The sequence below is a fragment of the Dendrobates tinctorius genome, unplaced genomic scaffold, assembly GCF_039654945.1.
Source record: "Dendrobates tinctorius isolate UK_male_01 unplaced genomic scaffold, ASM3965494v1 ptg000162l, whole genome shotgun sequence".
Taxonomy (NCBI): domain Eukaryota; kingdom Metazoa; phylum Chordata; class Amphibia; order Anura; family Dendrobatidae; genus Dendrobates; species Dendrobates tinctorius.
This window is the reverse complement of record NW_027361829.1, coordinates 16,670,255-16,692,035: the sequence shown is the minus strand read 5'-3', so window position 1 is coordinate 16,692,035 and position 21,781 is coordinate 16,670,255. Positions and strand designations below refer to the sequence as shown.

General features: G+C 44.1%; 1 protein-coding gene across 2 annotated transcripts in view; it reads left to right on the top strand.

The window, feature by feature from the left end:
• Positions 1–21,781, top strand: part of CLPTM1L (CLPTM1 like) — a 156,071-nt gene that overhangs the window by 58,065 nt on the left and 76,225 nt on the right. For both annotated transcript variants that reach the window (XM_073549867.1, XM_073549866.1), the window contains exons 7-9: positions 2,510–2,627; positions 5,154–5,248; positions 9,680–9,764. In XM_073549867.1, coding sequence (XP_073405968.1) covers positions 2,510–2,627; positions 5,154–5,248; positions 9,680–9,764 — 298 coding nt within the window. The remainder of the gene's footprint in view (positions 1–2,509; positions 2,628–5,153; positions 5,249–9,679; positions 9,765–21,781) is intronic.

Sequence of the window (21,781 nt, the reverse complement as noted above, 5' to 3'; positions counted from 1 at the left end):
GGGGTTAAGGGGCTAAGCAAGTTGTAGAAATGATTTCTAACAGATCTAGCGTTAAACGATGGCACATTTCCTTTGGTTTTTAGGCAAAAAAAAAAATGTTTTCTCATTTTAAAAATGACAAAAAGGGAAATGGGTTGATGCAAAAGTTTGCGCACCCTTGAAGATTTCTGTGCTCAGATAACTTTGACCAGGTTTTCAGACCTTAACTAGCCTGTTAGGATTATGGCTTGTTCACTGTCATGGTTAGGAAAGTCCAGAAGATGCAAATTTCCCAGCTTTATAAAAACCCAGCCTACTCTAACCTTGTGCGAAAAAACAGCAGGCATGGTTACTTCTAAGCAGCTGCCTATCACTCTGAAAATGAAAATGGTGGAGGCCCACAAAGCAGGAGATAGGCATTAAGAAGATAGCAAAGCGTTTTCAAGTTAACCTTTCCTCAGTTCGAAATGTAATTAAGAAAAGGCAGTTAACAGGAACAAGATAGGGTCTGGAAGACCAAGCAAAATTTTAGTGAGAGCTGATTATAGGATTGCTATAGAGGCAAATCAGAATCCCCGCTTAACTGCAAAAGACCTTCAGAAAGATTTAGCAGAGTCTGCAGTTGTGTCCCATTGTTCTACTGTTCAGAGACACCTGCACAAATATTACATCATGGAAGAGTCATCAGAAGGAAAACTCTCCTGCATTGTCACCATGAAATTCAGTGTCAGAAGTATGCAAATGAACATCTACAGAAGCCTGATGCATTTTGGAAACAAGGCCCGTGGACCGATGAGGTTAAAATAGAACTCTTTGGCCACAATGTTCTAAGGCAAGTGTGGAGAAAAACGGGCACAGAAATTCAGGAAAAGAACATCTTGTCAACCATTAAGCATGGGGGGGGGGGGTGGATCAATCATGCTTTGGGGTTGTGTTGCAGCCAATGGCACTGAGGAACATTTCACAGGTAGAGGAAAGAATGGATTCAATGAAATTTCAACAAATTCTTGATGCAAACATAACACCATGTATAAAAAAAAAACCTGAAGTTGAAAAGAGGATGGCTTCTACAAATGAATAATGATCCTTAATACACGTCGAAATCCACAATAGACTCAAGCTGAAGGTTTTACAATGGCCCTCACAGTCCCCTGATCTGAACATCATCGAAAATCATATGTGGCTAGACCTTAAAAAAAAAAAAATTGGCAGTGCCAGCAAGATAAATCAAGAATCTCACAGAACTGGAAGAATTTTCCAAGGAAGGATGGATGAAAATGGCTCAAACAAGAATTGAAAGGCTTTTGGCTGGCTACAAAAAGTGTTTGCAAGTTGTGATACTTTCAAAAGAGGGGTGCCCAAACTTTAGCATCAGCCCATTTTCCTTTTTATAACTTAAAAAATATATATACAGCTCTGTATAAAAAAAAAATATATATATATATATATATATACATACAGTTGTGCTCAAAAGTTTATCATGATCACCAACCAGAAAAAATGACGAAAGGGTCACTAGCCAAGTTTGTACTCCTGTGGCTCACACAACACAGAGAATGGTCTCAGTGTGACTAGCAGTTTGCCGCTCACCACCTTTATATAACTGTGAGGATAAAAGTCTTTCTAAAGCAAATCGGCTATGTTGCAATGGTTGCTTGCTGGAGCTTCTAGTCTGCAGGGTGAGTCAACATAAAATCAATGCTGGTTCTGATCTTGATTCCTAGGGCTATATTAAGCACAGTGCCATAGTGCAGCAGACCTCACACTTTGATGTTTATTCTTATGAACTCACAAACTACTCGCATAATATACGAAACGCTAAATTCAGGCAGGGGAACCCCAAGGTCTGTGTATTGTATGCAGTGCACTCTGATACTGTGCTTAATGGGGCTATGTCCAGCTTTTGGGGACATAATTTTGTTTTTTAACTGCATGTATTTGGGGGTAAAAATCACTTTTGCAACTGGGTTTTACTAAAAATCTTGCACCATTTTGCTTTTACAGGCTTTCTTTCCCTGCTCATTCGATTTTTAATGTGGTAATAAATGAGATGAGAGGAGCTCAGAAAAAGAGGGATGAAAGAGTTAGAAGCTCCCCGTCAGACCTCATAGTGGGCTGCCTGCCAGGTTCTCTTTCTGCGGCCAGCAATAGACCGTGTAACACAGCGGCTATAGAAGGCAAATGGTGCAAAGTTATAATAAATAATAATAAATCTCAACTGTGTTAATGATTTTTAGCCCAAAATACTTGTATTTAAGTACAAACAAATGGTCTCGAAAAGTGAACCAACCTCTTGGATTTATCCTCAGGAATATTGAAATCTGAATTGGGATGGATTTTCTGTTCAGGCACCGGGGAGGATAAGCATTAGCGTACAGCCATTACAGCAGAGCTGTTTCTCCTCGCTGTATCTAAAGTTGGGTGCAATTGTCCACTAACGTAATGCTTCCTGAAGGGTGGGTTAGATGTTTGGCCAGGCTGTTATGTGATTTCTGTGGCTCATTGCTGATGTAAGATCTTCTCCTTTTAGATGATAAACCGCTCCACAACCGAGCTGCCTCTTACGGTTTCATATGACAAAATATCACTGGGAAAACTTCGCGTCTGGATCCATATGCAAGATGCTGTGTACTCTTTACAGCAGTTTGGTATGTCACAAGCCCGCTCTGCTCGCAAATACTGCTATATACCCAAATTTTACCCCTTAAGTTTCTTTTTCTGCCTTAGAAGGTTTGCCTAAAATTAAAGCAGTTGTCCGATACATAACATGCTTTGTTTAAACCCTAGTCACTTGTGTAATTTGCTTTATTTGATAAACCTTACTATTCTCCCCACATAACCCCTACATCTGTCACCACCCTGAAAGATCATCAGGGGTCGGCAATGATAGTAGAGGGGTAACCGCAGCATTACCCAATAATGATGATCTGTCTCAGGGGGAAGAAACTGTAGGCCGGTGCTTTTTTTCCCTGCTTCTTTTACGTCATCTTTCGTGTTATCAACAGGGGCAGAGGTGAAAAGCTGTAGTAATGACCACAGCGCTTCCACTCAGTGATGTCCTGTTTCTTGAGGGTTGATTGAAGCACGTGAAAGTGGCTGCAGGGCCATCCTTCTGATGATGTCCCATTTGAGAATCCCCAGTAAGTGCTGAGACACGAACGAAGCATCACCGAAAGTAATACAGGAAACCAGTTGTGGTGATCAGCCGTTTAGGAAGAACTGTAAGGCGTTTTCAAATAAAGCAAATTGCAAAAGTGGTTAGACTTTAAAAATGGATATTTATATGGGACAGTTATGCATCAGACAATCCCTTTAACTATTTCTTAGCTTCTCATAGACTTAAACGCTCTGAGGGTCATCACTTAACTCTGCACTGACATTCTAAAACGTCAATGCATTGTAACCAGCTTTCACAAGATCATGTAGCTGTGGGGGAGGGAAGCTGACTGTCCGGCAGAGCCAGACTTATCGAGAACTATAACCTAGTATGAAAACCATGCATGGAAACCCCACAGTAAGTTAAAAGTAACACAAGTAAAAACATAGCTACCGTACTTATCATTTATCGCCACGCTGTCACTGTGAGTTGCTGGTATGCCATTAGGGCCAGGGTCTGCTGAAGGCCCTCACATCTGTCATGATAGTACTTTGTTAAACCCTGGCTGGGCTTCGAAGGAGACCATAATTTTTGCTATATAGAAGAATAATGAAGTGTTGATCTATATAGTAGAATCAGTCAGATAATCGCAGACTCAGGTCCCCTGAAGACAGTGATAATAAAAAAATTTAAAATAAGAAAATATAAAAGTTTAGTTCACCTCATTTAAAATAAAAAAAAAACCAATGTGGTATCACTGTGCATCAAAGTAACAAAAAAAATCAAACCACCAGATTTGCATTTTTTTTCTGGCCACAGCAACCGCTCAAAAAATGCAATAAGAAAGCAATCAAAATGGTATCTTCCACAAAGTGATATTAATAAAAATGTCACATCTTCATGCTAAAAAACACCCCTCTCACAGCTCTAGCCACCGAAAAAATAAAAATGTTATGGGTCTCTGAAAATGGTAACATGGGAAACATTTTTATTTTTACATATTCCTGAAATTTTTTTGCACCTCCTTAATTGGGAAAAACTCTCTACATGTTTAGCATCGCTGGAATCATGCCGATCTGTAGAATCTTTTGCATATGTTTCCTATAATGAATGCCTAAAAAAAAACTCCAAGAAACAATTGTAGGGGTTTTTTTTCACAATTTCGTTGCACTTGGAATTTTTTCCAATTTCCCACTATATCACATGGCAAAGTTGATGGTGTCAACCAAAAACACGACTTGTCCCCCAGAATACAAGCCTCATACAGCTATATTGACAAAAGATAAAAAAGTTGTGGCTCCTGGAAGGGAGGGAAGGAAAAAATACTTCTTAAAAGCAGGAAAATGCCCAGGTGTAAAGAGGTTAAAGTTGTATTAAGGCTGTGTGCACACGCTGCGGAAAAGGTGCGGATTCATCCGCGCGGATTTTGTACAATCCGCAGGTGAAACCGCAGGTCAAAAGACCTGCGGTTTTACCTGCGGATTGCTCTGCGGTTTTGCCCTGCGGTTTTTCATCTCCTCAATGGAGGAGATGGCAAACCGCAGGAGAATCCGCAGAAAGAATTGACATGTCAATTCTTTCTGCGGATTGAAAACCGCAGATAATCCGCGCGGAAAATTCCGCACCGTCTGCACTGCGGTTTTTGATTCCCATAGGGAATCATTGTACTGTACACCGCAGCAGAAACTGCTGCGGGTCCGCAGCGGCCAAAACCGCTGCGGAACCACAGCAAAATCCGCAGCGTGTGCACACAGCCTAAGAGGGGAGCAGATAGAGGCAGACCCTGACACTGAGCTGCAAGTGTAAGTTCTAAAAAGTTACTGTTCTCTATAGAGCTTCATGAGCACCCACTGCCACCTCCTATCTCCGTAATGGGAAAGTCTGTGTTCAGTACCTAGGAATTTATATTACAGAAGTTCTTATTTTATTGCTTATTATTGATTTATAAAAAAAATAATTAGTGATGGTTACTCTTTACGGTAATCTAGCCACATTGACTAGTGCACGTTCTGCACATGTCCCGATTTGTAAATCTGTGTACATATATATATAGTGACATAATTATTCTTTTTGGCAGGCTTTTCTGAAAAAGACACCGATGAAGTAAAGGGGATTTTCGTGGACACCAACCTTTATTTTCTAGCTCTTACCTTTTTTGTAGCTGCCTTTCATGTAAGTTGATCTTTTGTCTTCCGCAGATATAAATATTGTGCATGTGTTTATCATTTATCAGACATGCACAACTAGCTGTTCTCGGCTGACAAGACCTGATGGGGATGAGTTACTAATATTGTGTAACAAGCGACCATAGCAAACCTTCCTGATTACCAGCCAAATAAGCAAAAAAAAATTTCTGTCTCTTATATGATTCTTCTCTGTACGTTCTGAAGAACAAACTTCAAATTTTATTGCACTAGCTCTTCAGTGTTCAGAAATACATCCACTATGGCACCAATGTGAGTACTGGACACACGGCTGTGCCTGTAATAGTTGATGGCACACCATTTGGTCTTTAGGGTGAAAATGACGTATTTCCAGGACCCGTTCATAACTTACAGAGACATTGAGCTAAAAAACAAAGAATCCTTCTAGTATTATTACTCACAGAGGTAAGCATGCCTCTAAAAACACAGTTGCTAATTATAAAACTTGGTCTTACTATCAAAACCAGGTATTGTAGCAGGAATTAATAAACTGTGCTGGAATGAAGGGGAAAATGCAGCCAACTATGTGGCAAAGCTGAGTTTGTTCCAAAGATGAAAGAACACCAGCAGGGATAGAATGGCAGACACTTTCAAAGGCTGGTCATACAACATCCATTTAGTTCCATCAATCCCTATATGAAAGACAAATGTGCCAATAGATGTGGCGCACCATAGCAAGCTCCCACCCGCCAAGGTCAGCACCGCTATATGCACAAAACAACCAATCCCCTATATAATCCTGAACATATGGTCTAGTACAGGAGGTTCGGCATGAACCATGCAGTAAAGCTCGTAGTGTATAAGTACGGAACTTCCTCATTAATAGAGATCCTCCAATAAAATGTTCATGTCGTAATCACCAATATAAATAATATATAAGCAATATACTTGCAAAGAAAAGTTTTGAGTAGCAAGACGCCAAGGTATACCCAGTGGGAACGGTCTTAACCTCTAGCAGTATTTACCTTACTAGTGTAAAAAAAAAAAAAAATGACCTCCATATGAATAAGGGCCGAGCAGGAACGGGGCCTAAATGTGGATATCCGGCAATGGGACGCTACATAAACGTAATGCCCAGCTCAAGAAAAAAAGACGACATGCCCTTGCATACACTAAGGGCATAAGGACTATCCTGACTGGGTACACCTTAGCGCTGTTGGGACGGCTTTTACGCTTTTCTTCTATTTTTTAATCAAAAAGTGTTTACTAAGTAGGCTATGTTATTTATATGTCCTAATGCTTTTTGTGTGTTTATAGCAGGGTATATGTTCATTTAGTGCACATAAAGAGTTGTAGTGCAGGCGGGGGCAGCTTTCTGAGCTCTGCTACCTCTAAGCACTCTGATTGTGTCACAACTGCTACACCCAGTAATCTAATTGATACATCTTGAATTCAAGGTATCTTTTCCTACCTTATGCTGCTCTCAGATGAGGCAGCAAAAACCTGCTGACAGATTCCGTTTAACGCCTTCACGACATATGATGTACATTTCTGTCATTTGTTGTGTCCCTGATTGCATATTTCCGGGCTCATGACGGTTGAATTATTCAGCCATCATCTGCTTCTTAACGGCCCCTGGTGGATAACTTGTTAAATGCCACTGGCAATCTCTTGATAGCGGCATCTAACACGCAGGGGCTTGTCATTCTATGTGCCCATTGGCGTGCCCGTGACGTGATCGTGGGGGTGCCGATGGGTTGCTATGACAGTTGCAGGTCTGCTGAGGACCGCCGTGCATGTCATTACGATTTTGCTTTGAAAGTCAGCCTTTAACTGGCATTCATAGCTCGCAATGTTCACTATACATAGTAATGCTGATGCACTGCTATGTATAGTACAAGAGATCAGACAATCGCAGCTTTAAAGGGGTTGTCCAGGCTTTTCACATAATCTCAGTACATATCTGGGCTGCAGAATGGTGACAATAAGTAATTTACCTTCTTTCACCAGTTAGCAGGGTTTTCTAGATATCACTCTTGCTTCTGAGCAGAACGTTCAAGGGGGGTGTGTTCTGGCATTGAAATGAGAACTGGTCGTTTCCTCCTACTCTACTAAAAACCTGCCCTCTATAGCACCAACCCCACCCTCCATAGCTACAGGCCCTCCCCGACCACATGAACAAGCCATCATCACACAGTAACAAATCCTCCCCCTCTAGCAGCCTCAGTGCAAAGAGCAGAACCACCCAGCTGCTCCTCCCCCAGACACATACTGAACAGTTATCTATGGAAAGTGAAACTCTAGTGAGGAGGGAAAATCGTCCTGTATTCTGGGCCACTCCATGATTACTGAGTGATTCCCAGGCTGCTGGCAGTGATGGGGCTTGGGCTGGCAGTAATGGGGCTCGGCTGCTGGCAGCAGTGAGAACAGACTGTGTGATGGCCAGTGGTGGGGGTCTGCAGCTTCTAATCTGCACAGGGGATGGCAGTCACTGATGTAATCTGTTCTGTGACAAAGCCTCTGCTGTGTGAATGAGACAGCTCTGTGTCACTGATGTCTTCACACAGCAGCAGATTATGTACTGAGATTATGTGAAAAGCCCGGACAAGTCTCATAAGCGGACTATTAAATACAGTGAAAAGTGAAAAAATCTAAAAAAAAAATAAAAAAGCTTTAAAATCTCCCCCTTTTTGCCCCATTCAAAATATAACAGTTTTTAAAAATTACACATATTTGGTATTGTTGTGTTCGTAAAAGTCTGATCTATCAAGACTTAAAATTAATCCGATTGGTAAATCAAAATGCCAGAATTAATTTTTTTTGGGATGTCACAACATTAGAAGAAAGCAGCAAAAAAAACAGAGAGGTCTACCCGTCCAGGCCTCCAGACAAATGCACAGGATGCAGTGGACCCATATAATTAAGATGGCAACACAGGTGTAAGAATACCGATGAGACAACCGATCACAGCCTACCAATACATGGAGGGGCGGTTGCTTGGTATATTGATGCACAATAAAAACTTGTATGCGGCGCTGTTCACACTGTGGTAAGCCTCTCTGCTTTTTTGCTGTTTTCTTGTATTAATGGAGGATTTTTAAGTCCTCTTTTTGTGCTATTTCAGTGTTTGGATTTAGTGTTAGGGACCCGTAAACGTGGGGACCTTTGGCGCAGGTTACGGGCTCACGTATTTTGGCCAAAATATCAGCTAATACCTCACATTTTTTTATGTGTTGTTTTTTTGCACTTTTTATTCAGGGTGCAGTTGGGCCTATTTGGTCTTGTAAACTGCGGTGTCTGTTCACATGGCATGCATTTTGATAGCGCTGGGCACCCCGCCTGATCTAATAGAAGGGTGTCACTACTAGACTGTTAACCTGGATGCTGTGCATTGCCATAGTGTGAATAGCGCCGCATACAAGTTTATATTGTGCATTAATATACCAGGCAACCGCCCCGTCCATGTATTGGTAGGCTGTGAGCGGTTGTCTCATCGGTATTCTTGCACCTGTGTTACCATCTTAATTATATGGGTCCACTGCATCCTGATAGTGCATTTGTCTGGAGGCCTGGCGGGTCCCTCTTTGCTTTTTTGCTGTTTTCTTGTATTATTGGAGGATTTTTAAGTCCTCTTTTTGTGCTATTTCGATGCCACAACATTGCAATATAATCCAATAAGAGCAAACAAAGGGAAGAGACATGTCACAAAAATAGGGACCACCAAATCCAGAAAAGTATCTTAAAAGATCATAATTTTATTTGGTTGTACAAAAGCGAACCAAAACACACAATTAAAACATCTAAAAACTATACGAGACAAGAATCATATTCTCAAAAGGCCCTACTGACAAGAGACAGTTCATAGTATCATGTCAAATAATGCACAATGCCCAAGGTGGATAGTATATAAGCAAACAATAATATAAATAATAACAGTCCTGTGCTTAATCGATATGAGGAGTTTTACCAATCCAGTCCAAGATTCTACCCTAAAATTGAATAAGCAAAAACGTCAGCTCAGGTACAAAAAATGAGCCATCCCCAAGCACAATATCACAAAAAACGAAAACATTGTGGGTCTCGGAAAATGGTGAAGCAAGCACTTTTTTTTTCACCACTTAAAAAAAAAAAATATACATGCTTGGTTTCCGCATATTTATACTGACCAGGAGATGAATATTGCCAAAGTGATCACCATAGATAAAAAAAAAAAAAATAATAATAATTTTGGAATTGCACTTTTTTTGCAGTTTCAATGCCTTTGGAATTTTCTTCCTATTTTCCAGTGCCACAAAAAACAAGCCCCCTCATACCACTATGGGGACAGAAAAAGTTATGGTTCTTAGACGGGGTTGGATGGAAGGAAGAAATGGAATTTGACAAAGGCCTGAAGGGGTTAACAAAAGGCTATATTAGCTTGCTTAATTAACTCTTCAATCTTTGTTTTCTTATATTGCAGCTTTTATTTGATTTTCTTGCATTTAAAAATGATATCAGTTTTTGGAAAAAGAAGAAGAATATGGTTGGGATGTCGACTAAAGCAGGTATGTCCCACTGTTTCCATTTAATGTGATTTGTCATAAAGTTGAATAATGTTCCCAATAATGCAATTAATGATTGCTGTTAATTCTTTTTACAATCTTAAAGGACTGCCATTAATATTTTTCTTCATTAAGTATGTGTATGGTGTGTATTGCGAGTGTATGAATATACCCATTTACCGGGATTCAGCACCGTTCTTCTCTGCTCTCAGTGGTTTCACCGCTCTGCTGTCTGGCCGGATCACGTGAACCCAGAAGTGGCTTTTACAATGTATGCGTATAGAGCGTCAGAATATGGCTACATAGGCTGACATTATGAAAGAGACTTCTGCTCATATATATATTGAGTCAGTTAGTCTGAATTGTGCTCACGTCACTGAGAGCGGAATAGGACGGCACTGGATGTCTGAGAAAGCAGCGGTAGATGAGTATATTAACCCCTTCCCGACATGACGTACTATCCCGTGCATGTGTCCTGGGCCTTAATGCCCATGGACAGGATAGTACGTCACAGAGATCAGCTGCGCTCTCGGGGGGAGCGCAGCTGATTGCGACTGCGTGTCAGCTGATTATCACAGCTGACACCCGGCACTATGTGCCAGGAACTGACACGGACCGCTCCTGGCACATTAACCCTGTCACACTGAGATCAAACCTTATCGCAGGGTTCCTGGGGCATAGGGAAGCATCGCGCAGGTAGAGGGCTCCCTGCATGCTTCCCTGAGACTCTCAGAACAACGCAATGTGATTGCGTTGTTCCTAGGGCCTCCTCCCTGCAGGACCCCGGATCCAAGATGACCGTGGGGTCCTTCAGTGCAAGTAATAAAGTTAAAAAAAAAAAAAAAACTTGTGTAAAAATAATTTTTTAAAAACTCCTAATTAAAGAAAAAAAATTTCTCCAATAAATTCATTTCTTTTTGGAAATAAAAAAAAACAATGAAAGTACACATATTTAGTATTGCCGCGTCCGTAACGACCCACCCTATAAAACTGTCCCACTAGTTAACCCCTTTAGTGAACCCCTTAAAAAAAAAAAAAACAAGGCAAAAAACGATGCTTTATCATCATACTGCCGAACAAAAAGTGCAATAACGCGCGATCAAAAAGACAGATATAAACAAACGTGGTACTGCTGAAAACGTCATCTAAAATAACAAGCTGCCATATAACGTCATCAGAGAAAAAATAAAAATGTTATAGAGCGATGCAAAAATAATTATTTTTTTATATAAAATTGTTTGTAATTGATGTAATTTCTCTTGTGGAGACCAGAATCTCCGCAAGAGAAATTTCCATGCTGCGGTCTTGAAAGATGCGCCGCATGTCTGTGTCCGCGGGTGATCCGCAGGCAACTATGCACGCATTGTGTACATGGAATTTCTAGCTGCAGGACGCTGCAGGTTTTGTTTTTTTTTAAATTTGTTTATTAAACTATTGACAGGGTATACAGCAATACATACTTGAACATGGTGATAAATACTGTATAAAGTATATATGTTCCACATAGCATTAAATGCAAAGCAAAATATGCATACCGGTTGCGTAAAGAATAAAACAATGTTAATTAAATTACACTGGTCTTTATATTATTACTCAAGTGTTGAAACCTGTCTAACTTCTAAACCATAACTATAACTACAAAACAACTATTTCGCAGCCTGATTCCACACAATTAGCTATTTATCTTGCGACGTCTCCACTCTACAGAGTAAGATGAGAGGAAGTCCACCTCTCTCAGATCTTCCCAAATTTACCCGGGCTTCCTCTGTTTTGATATAGCGTGCGCTCATATGGGATAATCGAGTTCACCAAATCAATCCAGATCCTAAGGGAGGGACATGAGCCTCCCATCCACCGCAGTGCCAGTACCTTTCGTGCCATAAATAACGTCTCACGTAAGAAAATCCCAGCATAGTGACCCCATGTCTCCTCATCCCATACCCCAAACAAACAAACCAGTGGCTCAGGGGTAACAGGAACTTGTACCAGGGAAGTTAATAATGATGTCGCCCCCATCCAATATTGTGCGATAATAGGACACTGCCAGATCATGTGGCTAAAGTCTGCATCTAATGAATGACATCTCAAACATTCCGATGATTGAAATCGGTCCATCTTAAAGAGTCGAGTCGGAGTCAGATATGATTGATATATAGTTGTATCATTCTGTTATTAATAGACGGAGACACACTGATTGGAGACTCCAGAATTTCTTCCCACTCCTCTCCCTGTATATCAGGGATGAGCCTTTCCCATTTCCCTCTAACCGAGTTTATGGTGGATTCTGCCCCTACTGACTGCATGTATGTATACAGAGAGGAGATGAGACCCTGGGGACCCTGCGATTTAAGGATTCCTATCAAGGGTAGAGACAAAATAGCATTGTCTACACCCACACATCTCATGTGTGACTGAAAGGCTGACCATAATTGCAAATAGTGGAAGAACTGGGATCTCGGGACATCGCATTTAGCCTGTAATTGTTCAAAAGATAACAGAGTTCCATGATCATGCAAATGACCTATCGTGAAAACATTATGTTGAGTCCAGAATTCGGCGGATGGGTGTTCAAGTAACACTGGAAGGTAACCATTATTCCATAAGGGCATTTCAGCTATAATATCCCCAAATCCAATCACCCTCTTAATCTGTTTCCACACCGATCGCGCCAGACAAAGCAGGGGCAACAAACGAGGGACATTTATTTTCCCCAATTCCAAAAACAGCCCAGTGGGCAATTAGCACATGCGGCATGAAGCAGGTGATTTTCAGAGTTAGGGAGATGATTACCGGGCATCCACTTATAGCTCTGGCCTGTCCAGCCAGATAATACAGAAAAAAGTCTGTTAACGTTGCCGCCCCCCCCCTTTTAGGTCTTTGCAGGGTGGACAGCTTTAGTTTAGGCCTGGTTTTCTCCCATATAAAAGACGTAATTTGGGAGTTCAAATTCGCAAAGAAGGACCTGGGCACCACCACAGCACTGTGTTGGAGAAAGTAGCTGAGCTTAGGGAGTAATATAATTTTAATTAAGATAATGCGTCCGGCTACAGACAGTGGGAGTTAACCCCAAATTGTGAATTTAACTTTAACCATCTCTAGCAATGGATGTATGTTAAGTTGCAAATCAAACGTGCCGCTTTGAGAAATATGAACACCTAGATATTTAAAACTGGGTACAATAGGCAATGAGGAAAGAGTCTCAAGTCGGGGCATGGGAGAGAGGCATCAGAGCAGATTTCTCCCAATTTATATACAAGCCAGAATATTTACTCAATTTATTTATAGTGGTAATCCCTCTTGTCAGTGTTTCCTCCGCTCTATCCATAAATATCACTATATCGTCAGCATATAGGCCTATGGTGTCTGCTCGATCCGCTATTTCTATGCCCACAATATTAGGGGAGGATCTTATGCGAATTGCCAATGCCTCGATCGCAAGAGCAAAAAGGTTCGGGGAAAGGGGACATCCCTGACGGGTTCCCCTGTGTAGTGAAAAGGACTCAGATATGGAACTATTTACAATGACACGGGCTTTGGGCTTCATATATATTATATTAACCCATTTTAGAAACCTGTCACCAAATCCATATTTCTGTAAACATGCATGGAGGAAAGGCCTCTCAAGAGAGTCAAAGGCCTTGACCGCATCCAACGATGCCAAGGCCCATTTATTGTCTGGCGCCAGGGAGCTATATTGGACCACAGCCTGGACTCGTCTAATATTGATGGAAGTGCTCTTACCCCGCATAAAGCCGGTTTGGTCAGGGTGTATAAGTTGCAGTATGATTGAGTTCAACCTGGTGGCCAAGATTTTCGTAAAAATCTTATAGTCCACATTTACTAACTATTATATTAGCTTCGTAGAAGGACTCCGGCACAAATCCCCCAAAACACCGTCAATAAAAGTGGCGCTAATATCTCCCGGTATTTCCTGTACAGTTCGATAGGAAACCCATCCGGTCCAGGGGCCTTCCCAGAGGCCATGTCCTTCATGGCGTTCTCTATCTCCTCCAAGGTGAATTCAGCATCCATAAAGGCCTGCTGGGAAGAACTTAATGTGGGAAATGTTATATCCGATAGGTAGTCTAGACACCCCTGGCTGTCAACGTCATTTTTAGAGTTGTACAATGAGTTATACCAAAACAAAAAAACCCTTAAAATTTAACTTTTAATAGAGTCATTAAAACAACCCATATATGAATATCTAAATATACCAGGGGGTCAAAGGTCAGTTATCTATATAGAAATTTTTTTTTTACCATATATGTACAGGGGCAAAAAGGCTAGATTGCCCTATATTGACCCTTCCTGACTGCGGAGGTTGGCAGTCTAGTTGTAGACGATATGGCGCCCCCGCTTAAGTTCCATTGAAAGCTGCATCGAGTGTGAATTGTGGTTTAACCCCTTTGTTGGCGTTTTTTATAAATTATTGAATAGGTTATTTAAGCCCAAGTATTTTCGTCTACTGCAGCTCGCTGTATTTTTGACTACGAGATGAGTCCCATTAAAGCTGCAATTTCTCAATTTTTGAGATAAGACTGTATTCATACTACGAGATAAGGTTTACAGCACTATAGCACTTTTTTATTGAGACTCATTGTCTCTTCACTTTTGTTTGTCTTTTTTCGGTACCGTAGGTGTGTGTGTGTGTTTGAACATAGAACATAGTTTTGAAGGCTGAAGGAAGACCTTATGTCCATCTAGTTCAGCCTATTTTTAGTGCCGCTGTTCTGCATTGTTGATCCTGGGGAAGGCAAAAAACCCACAGAGTAGAAGCCAATTTTCTCCATAGGGAAAAAAAATTCCTTCCCCTAAGCTGGGTCAACCATCTACCTATAATATTCTGTTATTCGTAACCTTCTATACTGTTACTCACAAGAAAAGCATCCATTCCTTTCTTAAATTCATTCAGTGAGTTGGCCATCACCACTTCTTCAGGAAGAGAATTCCAGAGCCTCACTGCTCTTACCGTGAAGAACCCTCTTCTATGCTGGTGCAGAAATTGTCTTTCCTCCAAACGAAGAGACTGCCCCCTTGTTTTCGTCACAGTCCTTGGTACAAACAGTTCATTGGAGAGATCTCTGTATTGCCCTCTTTTATACTTGTACATATATATTAGGTCTCCCCTAAGTCTTCTCTTTTGTAGAGTAAATAGACCTAATTTTGATAACCTTTCTGGGTATTGTAGTCAGGGCTGTGGAGTCGGAGTCGGAGTCAGTGCTCATTTTGGTGGAGTTGGAGTCTGTATAAAATGGACCGACTCCTAAAATATATAATAAATTGGGTACAGTAGTTCAATGCAGAATATGCTGAATATTTTTTCATAGGAATTTGGGAAAGTTATGAAATGTCCTATAAATGGCTGTTCTATTCCTGATCTAAGGCTACATTCATACACAGCGTTTTTCCTGCGTTTTTTGAGGATATGTTTTTCAGTTGCAAAAGCTGATCAGCTTTTTAAAAAACCGCATCACCTGAAAGGTTTTTGAGCTCATAGATAATGTTTTCAATAGCAAAAGCAGATTAGAAATCTGCTCTATCTATATATCCATTTATCCATATCTGTATCCATATCATATCTATATCAAAAAGAATGAAAGCCGGATAGCACACAGACTAACACTCCTTTTTTTTAGCACCAGTCAGGGACACCTCATAGCTGCCCAAAAGGACGCCCAGGACAGGCATTGCTCGTCTTCAGTAACACATCAACATCAATTGATAGTTGGAATAAGTAGACTGCATTCATCACCACATCTTCTTAAGGTGCAGGCTTAATTTTCAAGTGTAGGGGTGTGCAGTATGAGGTTCTGCAGCAGTTGAGGTTTGCAGTATGAAATTCTGCGGAACAGCATGAGATTCTGCCCCCCCCCCCCCAGGTTTGATCCTGGCTACGCCCATAGTGTGAATGTAGCCTGAGGATCTAGGCTTTGTCTTAGCTGAGATAAGTCATAGTGTGTGTGTGTGTATGTGTATATATGTGTGTGTGTGTGTGTGTGTGTGTGTGTGTGTGTGTGTGTGTATGTATATATATATATATATATATATATATATATATATATATATATATAGTACAGAACAAAAGTTTGGACACACCTTCTCATTCAAAGAGTTTTCTTTATTTTCATGACTATGAAAATTGTAGATTCACTCTGAAGGCATCAAGACTGTGAATTAACACATGTGGAATTATATAATTAACAAAAAAGTGTGGACTCTATGTGCCTGGTTCCCACCGTGAAGCATGGAGGAGGAGGTGTGATAGTGTGGGGGTGCTTTGCTGGTGACACTCTTGGGGATTTATTCAAAATTGAAGGCATACTGAACCAGCATGGCTACCACAGCATCTTGCAGCGGCATGCTATTCCATCCGGTTTGCGTTTAGTTGGACCATCATTTATTTTTCAACAGGACAATAACCCTGAACACACCTCCAGGCTGTGTAAGGGCTATTTGACCAAGAAGGAGAGTGATGGGATGCTACGCCAGATGACCTGGCCTCCACAGTCACCAGACCTGAACCCAATCGAGATGGTTTGGGGTGAGCTGGACCGCAGAGTGAAGGCAAAAGGGCCAACAAGTGCTAAGCATATCTGGAAACTCCTTCAAGACTGTTGGAAGACCATTTCCGGTGACCACCTCTTGAAGCTCATCAAGAGTGTGCAAAGCCGTAATCAAAGCAAAAGGTGGCTACTTTGAAGAACCTAGAATATAAGACCTGTTTTCAGTTGTTTCACACTTTTTTGTTAATTATTTAATTCCACATGTGTTAATTCATAGTTTTGATGCCTTCAGAGTGAATCTACAATTTTCATAGTCATGAAAATAAAGAAAACTTTCTCTTTCGCCTCATTGGGGGACACAGAGACCATGGGTGTACGCTGCTGCCACTAGGAGGCTGACACTATGCACAAAAAAGGTTAGCTCCTCCGCAGTGTACACCCCACCGACCGGAAGGAAATTCCTCAGTTTAGCTTAGTGTCAGTAGGAGGTGGACACGGGTCTTTCATTGGACCCATATCTACCTCGATTTGCGTCGTTCCTTTTCAGGTTTCAAGAGGGATACAGTGTGAACAGTCACAGCTGTACTCCCACAAAGATGCTATGAGTACGGCGTGTACTGTCACTCCGTATTCTCATAGTTCTCAGGGTGGACCACAGATTCAGCACAGGTGATGTGCCAGCGAAAACGGATGGTCCTTGCCCCGCCTCCCACCCACTCGCCCACCAGAGCCTGTCGGTTGGACGAGGCGCGAACCCGTAAAGGATGAACAGACAGCGTGGGATACTCAAGGTACCTTTATTGGAGCACCAGAATAGGAAGCCAGGAGCGGAGCCATAAATAGCGCCGCATGATTCTCGGCCGCTCGCGCCTTCCGACGGTCGCCGCATCCCCCTTTCGGTCCAACTGCGGTGCGGACTTTCTTCACCCACCGCCGGTATTCCTGCAGGCTGGCGTCTAGGAGCAGGGCTCTGGCGGCGTCTTCTCTAGGGACGAACGCGGGTGCGCCGCAGATCTTCCGCGCCGCCCCGTGCTGACAGGCGGCCGCCGTTTCAAATTTAGTCCCCGGCTTTAGTTTAGGCCTTCGCGCCCGTCGCGGCCACGTCCCCATTCTTTCTCATAGGCCGGCTGCGATCCTGCCCACCCCCAATCCCTCCCACCGCCTCTCTAGTCTTGTGGCTGGGAAAGGGGGGGGCAGTTCTTCCCTCTGGTGCAGACGGCTATCTCCGCCCTTCTTAACACAGAAACCGCGTTTTTGCTTCCTCACATCAGGCTGCCGCCATCTTTGCAGCCTGACAGCCGGAGATTACAGCGGATGCCAGCGCTCTCTGTCGGACCCCTGACAGTTACTAATACTACTACTAGTCTAATACTCCATACTCTGCCTTTCTGTCCCCCAACCTTCTGGCTTTTCCGCAAGTTTTCTTCTTTCTTCTTTTCTTCCTTCACCATGTCTAATTCTAAGTCTGCGCGTGGCCGTCCGCCGGCCCCTACGGGCACTCTAGTCAAGTTCTTCGCATGTTCCTCTTGCAATCGCAAACTTCCCTCAGGTCAGCCTACTCCCCTCTGCCTGGACTGCAGCAATCCCATTCAGCATGACCCCGTCCAGGAGCCATCTAGTGAGCCATGTGAAAGTGAACCCCCCCATCCCTGGCTGGGCCTCGTCTCTTTCACAATCCGTGGCAGACCTCACCAGAGTGTTGCAGTCCCTAGTGGCCGTTCTTGATAAGTTGCCCCTGGACACTTCTGCAGGGCCCAGCAGGTCGCAAGACTTTCCATCTGAGCCAGCTAGCAAAAGCCGCAAAAGGCCCAGGCAGGACCTCCGGCCGGAATCCTCCCCTGGCTTCTCTTCTCCACTTAGCCCTTCCCAGCAGTCGCCCTCCCGTGCCTCCGCACCCGAGTCAGGGGAAGCGTTCTCGGATATGTCATCTGAAGGAATTTTAGAGCTGGATTCAGACCAGGACGCGGACATGAAGGTTACGGTACAGAACCTCATTGCGGCAATCAATCACACCTTCGAAATATCTGACGCCCCTGCGAAATCCTCAGATCAGGAGGTTTCGTTCAGACGGGCAGAAACACCTTCCAGGGTATTCGCTTCCCATTCCGAATTTGGAAAGATTCTTACCAGGGAAAGAGAAAATCCGACCAGACGATTTCAAAGAGGGAAGCGCCTCGGCGTGCTGTACCCGTTTGCTAAAAAGCTCACGGACAACTGGTCTGCTTCTCCCTCGGTAGACCCACCCGTGTCCAGACTTTCTAATAACACGGTTCTCCCGCTTTCAGGTGTGGCGTCACTAAAGGATTCTAATGATAGAATTATAGAATCCTTAGCTAAGTCAGCATTCGAAGCGGCTGCAGCGGGGCTATGTCCAGTCTTTGCTTCATCGTGGGTAGCAAAGGCCATAGCCACTTGGGAAGAGGATCTCCGTAAGGGCATCCTAGATAAGGCCCAACCAGAACAATTGGCCGATCTGGCCAACCAGATTTCCCATGCAGGGGATTATCTGCTTTCTGCTTCCTTGGATGCCGCGTCTTGCGCAGTTCAGGCGTCAAGTAACGTAGTGGCAATCCGACGTATAATTTGGCTCAAGGCTTGGCAGGCGGACTTATCTTCAAAGAAGTCTCTTACCAATCTGCCTTTTCAGGGAGCGCGCCTCTTTGGATCACAACTGGACCAGATTATTAAAGACGCCACTGGATGCACGAGTTCCCTCCTCCCTTAGTCCAAGCCTCGCAGACCCCCGCTAAGGCGTCAGTTTCGGCCCTTTCGGGCTTTCCGCTGCTTCAATACGGCAGAGAACTTCTCTAACCAACAAAGACCGCAGGCACGCCAGGATAGAAAGAAGGTGTCCTTCAGACCCACTCCCTCCTAGCGATCTCACTCCTCCCAAGGCAGACCCTCCAGGTCCAGATCTGGACGGTCCACATCAGCATGACTATCAACGAACTCCCGAGGGGCCCTCCCAATTGGGAGGTTGGCTCCTTTTCTTCAGGGACGTCTGGCTAGCCTCGGTAGAGGATGCTTGGGTCAGGGAAGTTGTATCATCAGGATGAAAGATAGAGTTAGATTCTCGTCCACGGGATCGTTTCTTCGAGTCCCGTCCTCCAAAAGATCGAGCCTTAGTTCCAGGGTTCCTTGCAGCCATCGCCTCTCTCCTCAGTTCTGGGGTGATTGTGCCAGTTCCCGAAACAGAACGTTTCACAGGGTTTTATTCGAACCTATTTGTGGTGCCGAAAAAAGACGGGGCAGTTCGACCCATACTGGATCTCAAGCTACTCAACAAGAGAGTCCGACTCCGGCATTTCAGGATGGAGTCGCTTCGTTCGGTAATCGCTTCCATGGAGGAGCAGGAATTCATGTGTTCAATAGACATTCAGGATGCCTATCTACATGTTCCCATATTCTCCGGACCTCAGAAATTCCTGCGTTTTGCGATTCACCAGGAACATTACCAGTTCGTTGCGCTGCCCTTCGGTCTCGCCACCGCACCCAGAGTTTTCACAAAGATCATGACGGCGTTAATGGCCTTGTTGAGGATCAGAGGTCTCGTTCTTTTTCTGTACCTCGACGACATTCTGATCAAAGCTCCGTCTTTTCAACAGGCTCGCCTAAGTCTTACGATCGTCCTAGACATCCTGTCCAATTTCGGGTGGCTCGTCAACAGGAAAAAGTCCTGTCTTGTTCCGACACAACGTCTGGTGTTTCTGGCCTATTGTTCGACACTCGTCGATCAAGGGTCTTTCTCCCACAAGAGAAGATTGTTTCCCTGCAGCAGGATGTACGATCGCTACATATCACACGATTTCCGTCCCTCCGGACAACCATGAAGGTCCTGGGAAAGATGGTGGCGGCGACAGAGGCAGTTCCCTTTGCCCAATTTCACGACAGTCCTCTCCAACACGCCACTCTGTCGCAGTGGAACAGGTCGGCTCTTTCCCTGGATCGCCCTGTTCGTCTTTCATATCGGACCAGGCAGTCCCTCAACTGGTGGTTGACGTCACCTCTCATCTCCTTGGGACGGTCTTTCGTTCCCATTCACTGGCAGATTGTAACAACGGATGCCAGTCTCCTCGGCTGGGGGCAGTGTTCCGCACCCACACTGTTCAGGGTCGGTGGTCGACTCAAGAGATGACTCTGCCGATCAACGTCCTCGAGATACGGGCAATTTATCTGTCTCTCATTCACTGGGAGAGGCTTCTCAAAGGCCTGCCTGTCCGGATTCAGACAGACAATGCCACAGTGGTGGCATACGTCAGCCGCCAAGGAGGGACACAGAGTGTCTCAGCCCTAGCAGAAGTGTCCAAGATTCTTCATTGGGCAGAGGTTTCAGTCCCGACAATTTCCGCGGTACACATACCCGGCGTAGACAACTGGGCCGCCAATTTTTTCAGCCGCGAGGGTCTCCCGGCGGAAGAGTGGTCCCTACATCCGGAGGTATTTCATCAGCTTTGCCGTCGATGGGGAACCCCAGATGTAGATCTGCTGGCATCTCGCCTCAACAGGAAAGTCCCACAATTTGTATCCAGGTCGCGAGATCCTCTTGCAGTGGGCGCCGATGCTCTGGCCATTCCTTGGTCGCAGTTCGAGCTCCCCTACCTGTTTCCTCCCCTGCCTCTTCTTCCCAAGCCGTTGAAGAAGATCAAAGCATAGGGAATTCCAGTCATCCTCATCACCCCGAATTGGCCCAGAAGGTCTTGGTTCGCGGACATCGTCAACCTTCTCGCGGACGCCCCCTGGAAGCTTCCAGACAGGGCAGATCTACTGTCTTAAGGTCCGATTTGCCACCCCAATTCTCAGCAGCTCAATTTAACGGCGTGGCTGTTGAGACCGAGGTTTTGAAACGATCAGGACTCTCCGATCGAGTTATTCATACCATGATCCGAGCCAGAAACCCATCGTCTTCCAAGATTTATTACCGTACCTGGAAGGCCTATTTCACTTGGTGCGAGGCCAATGACATTGCGCCCATGTGTTTTTCGCTCCCTTCTGTCCTGGCGTTTCTTCAGGCAGGGCTGGATGCGGGTCTTGCCCTCAGCTCTTTGAAGGGTCAAGTTTCGGCGCTGTCCATTTTATTTCAGAAGACATTGGCCTCCCGTCCTCAGGTCAAAACCTTCCTTCAAGGTGTGGCTCACACGGTTCCTCCGTACCGAGCACCCGTAGATCCATGGGATCTTAATCTGGTTCTCGAGGTTCTGTAAGGTCCTCCCTTTGAACCTCTCAGAGAGGTTTCCCTTCCTCTCCTTTCTTGGAAAGTAGCTTTTCTGGTAGCCATCACCTCCATCCGGCGCGTGTCGGAATTGGCAGCTCTTTCTTGCCGCTCCCCCTTCTTGGTGCTCCACCAGGATAAGGTAGTTCTGCGGCCTCCGCCCTCTTTCCTTCCTAAGGTGGTGTCCACTTTCCACCTCAATGTGGATATTGTTCTCCCGTCCTTTTGTCCGAGTCCAACTCATCCTCGGGAGCGGTCCTTGAACAAGCTGGACTTGGTCAGGGCGATGAAGGTCTACCTAATTAGGA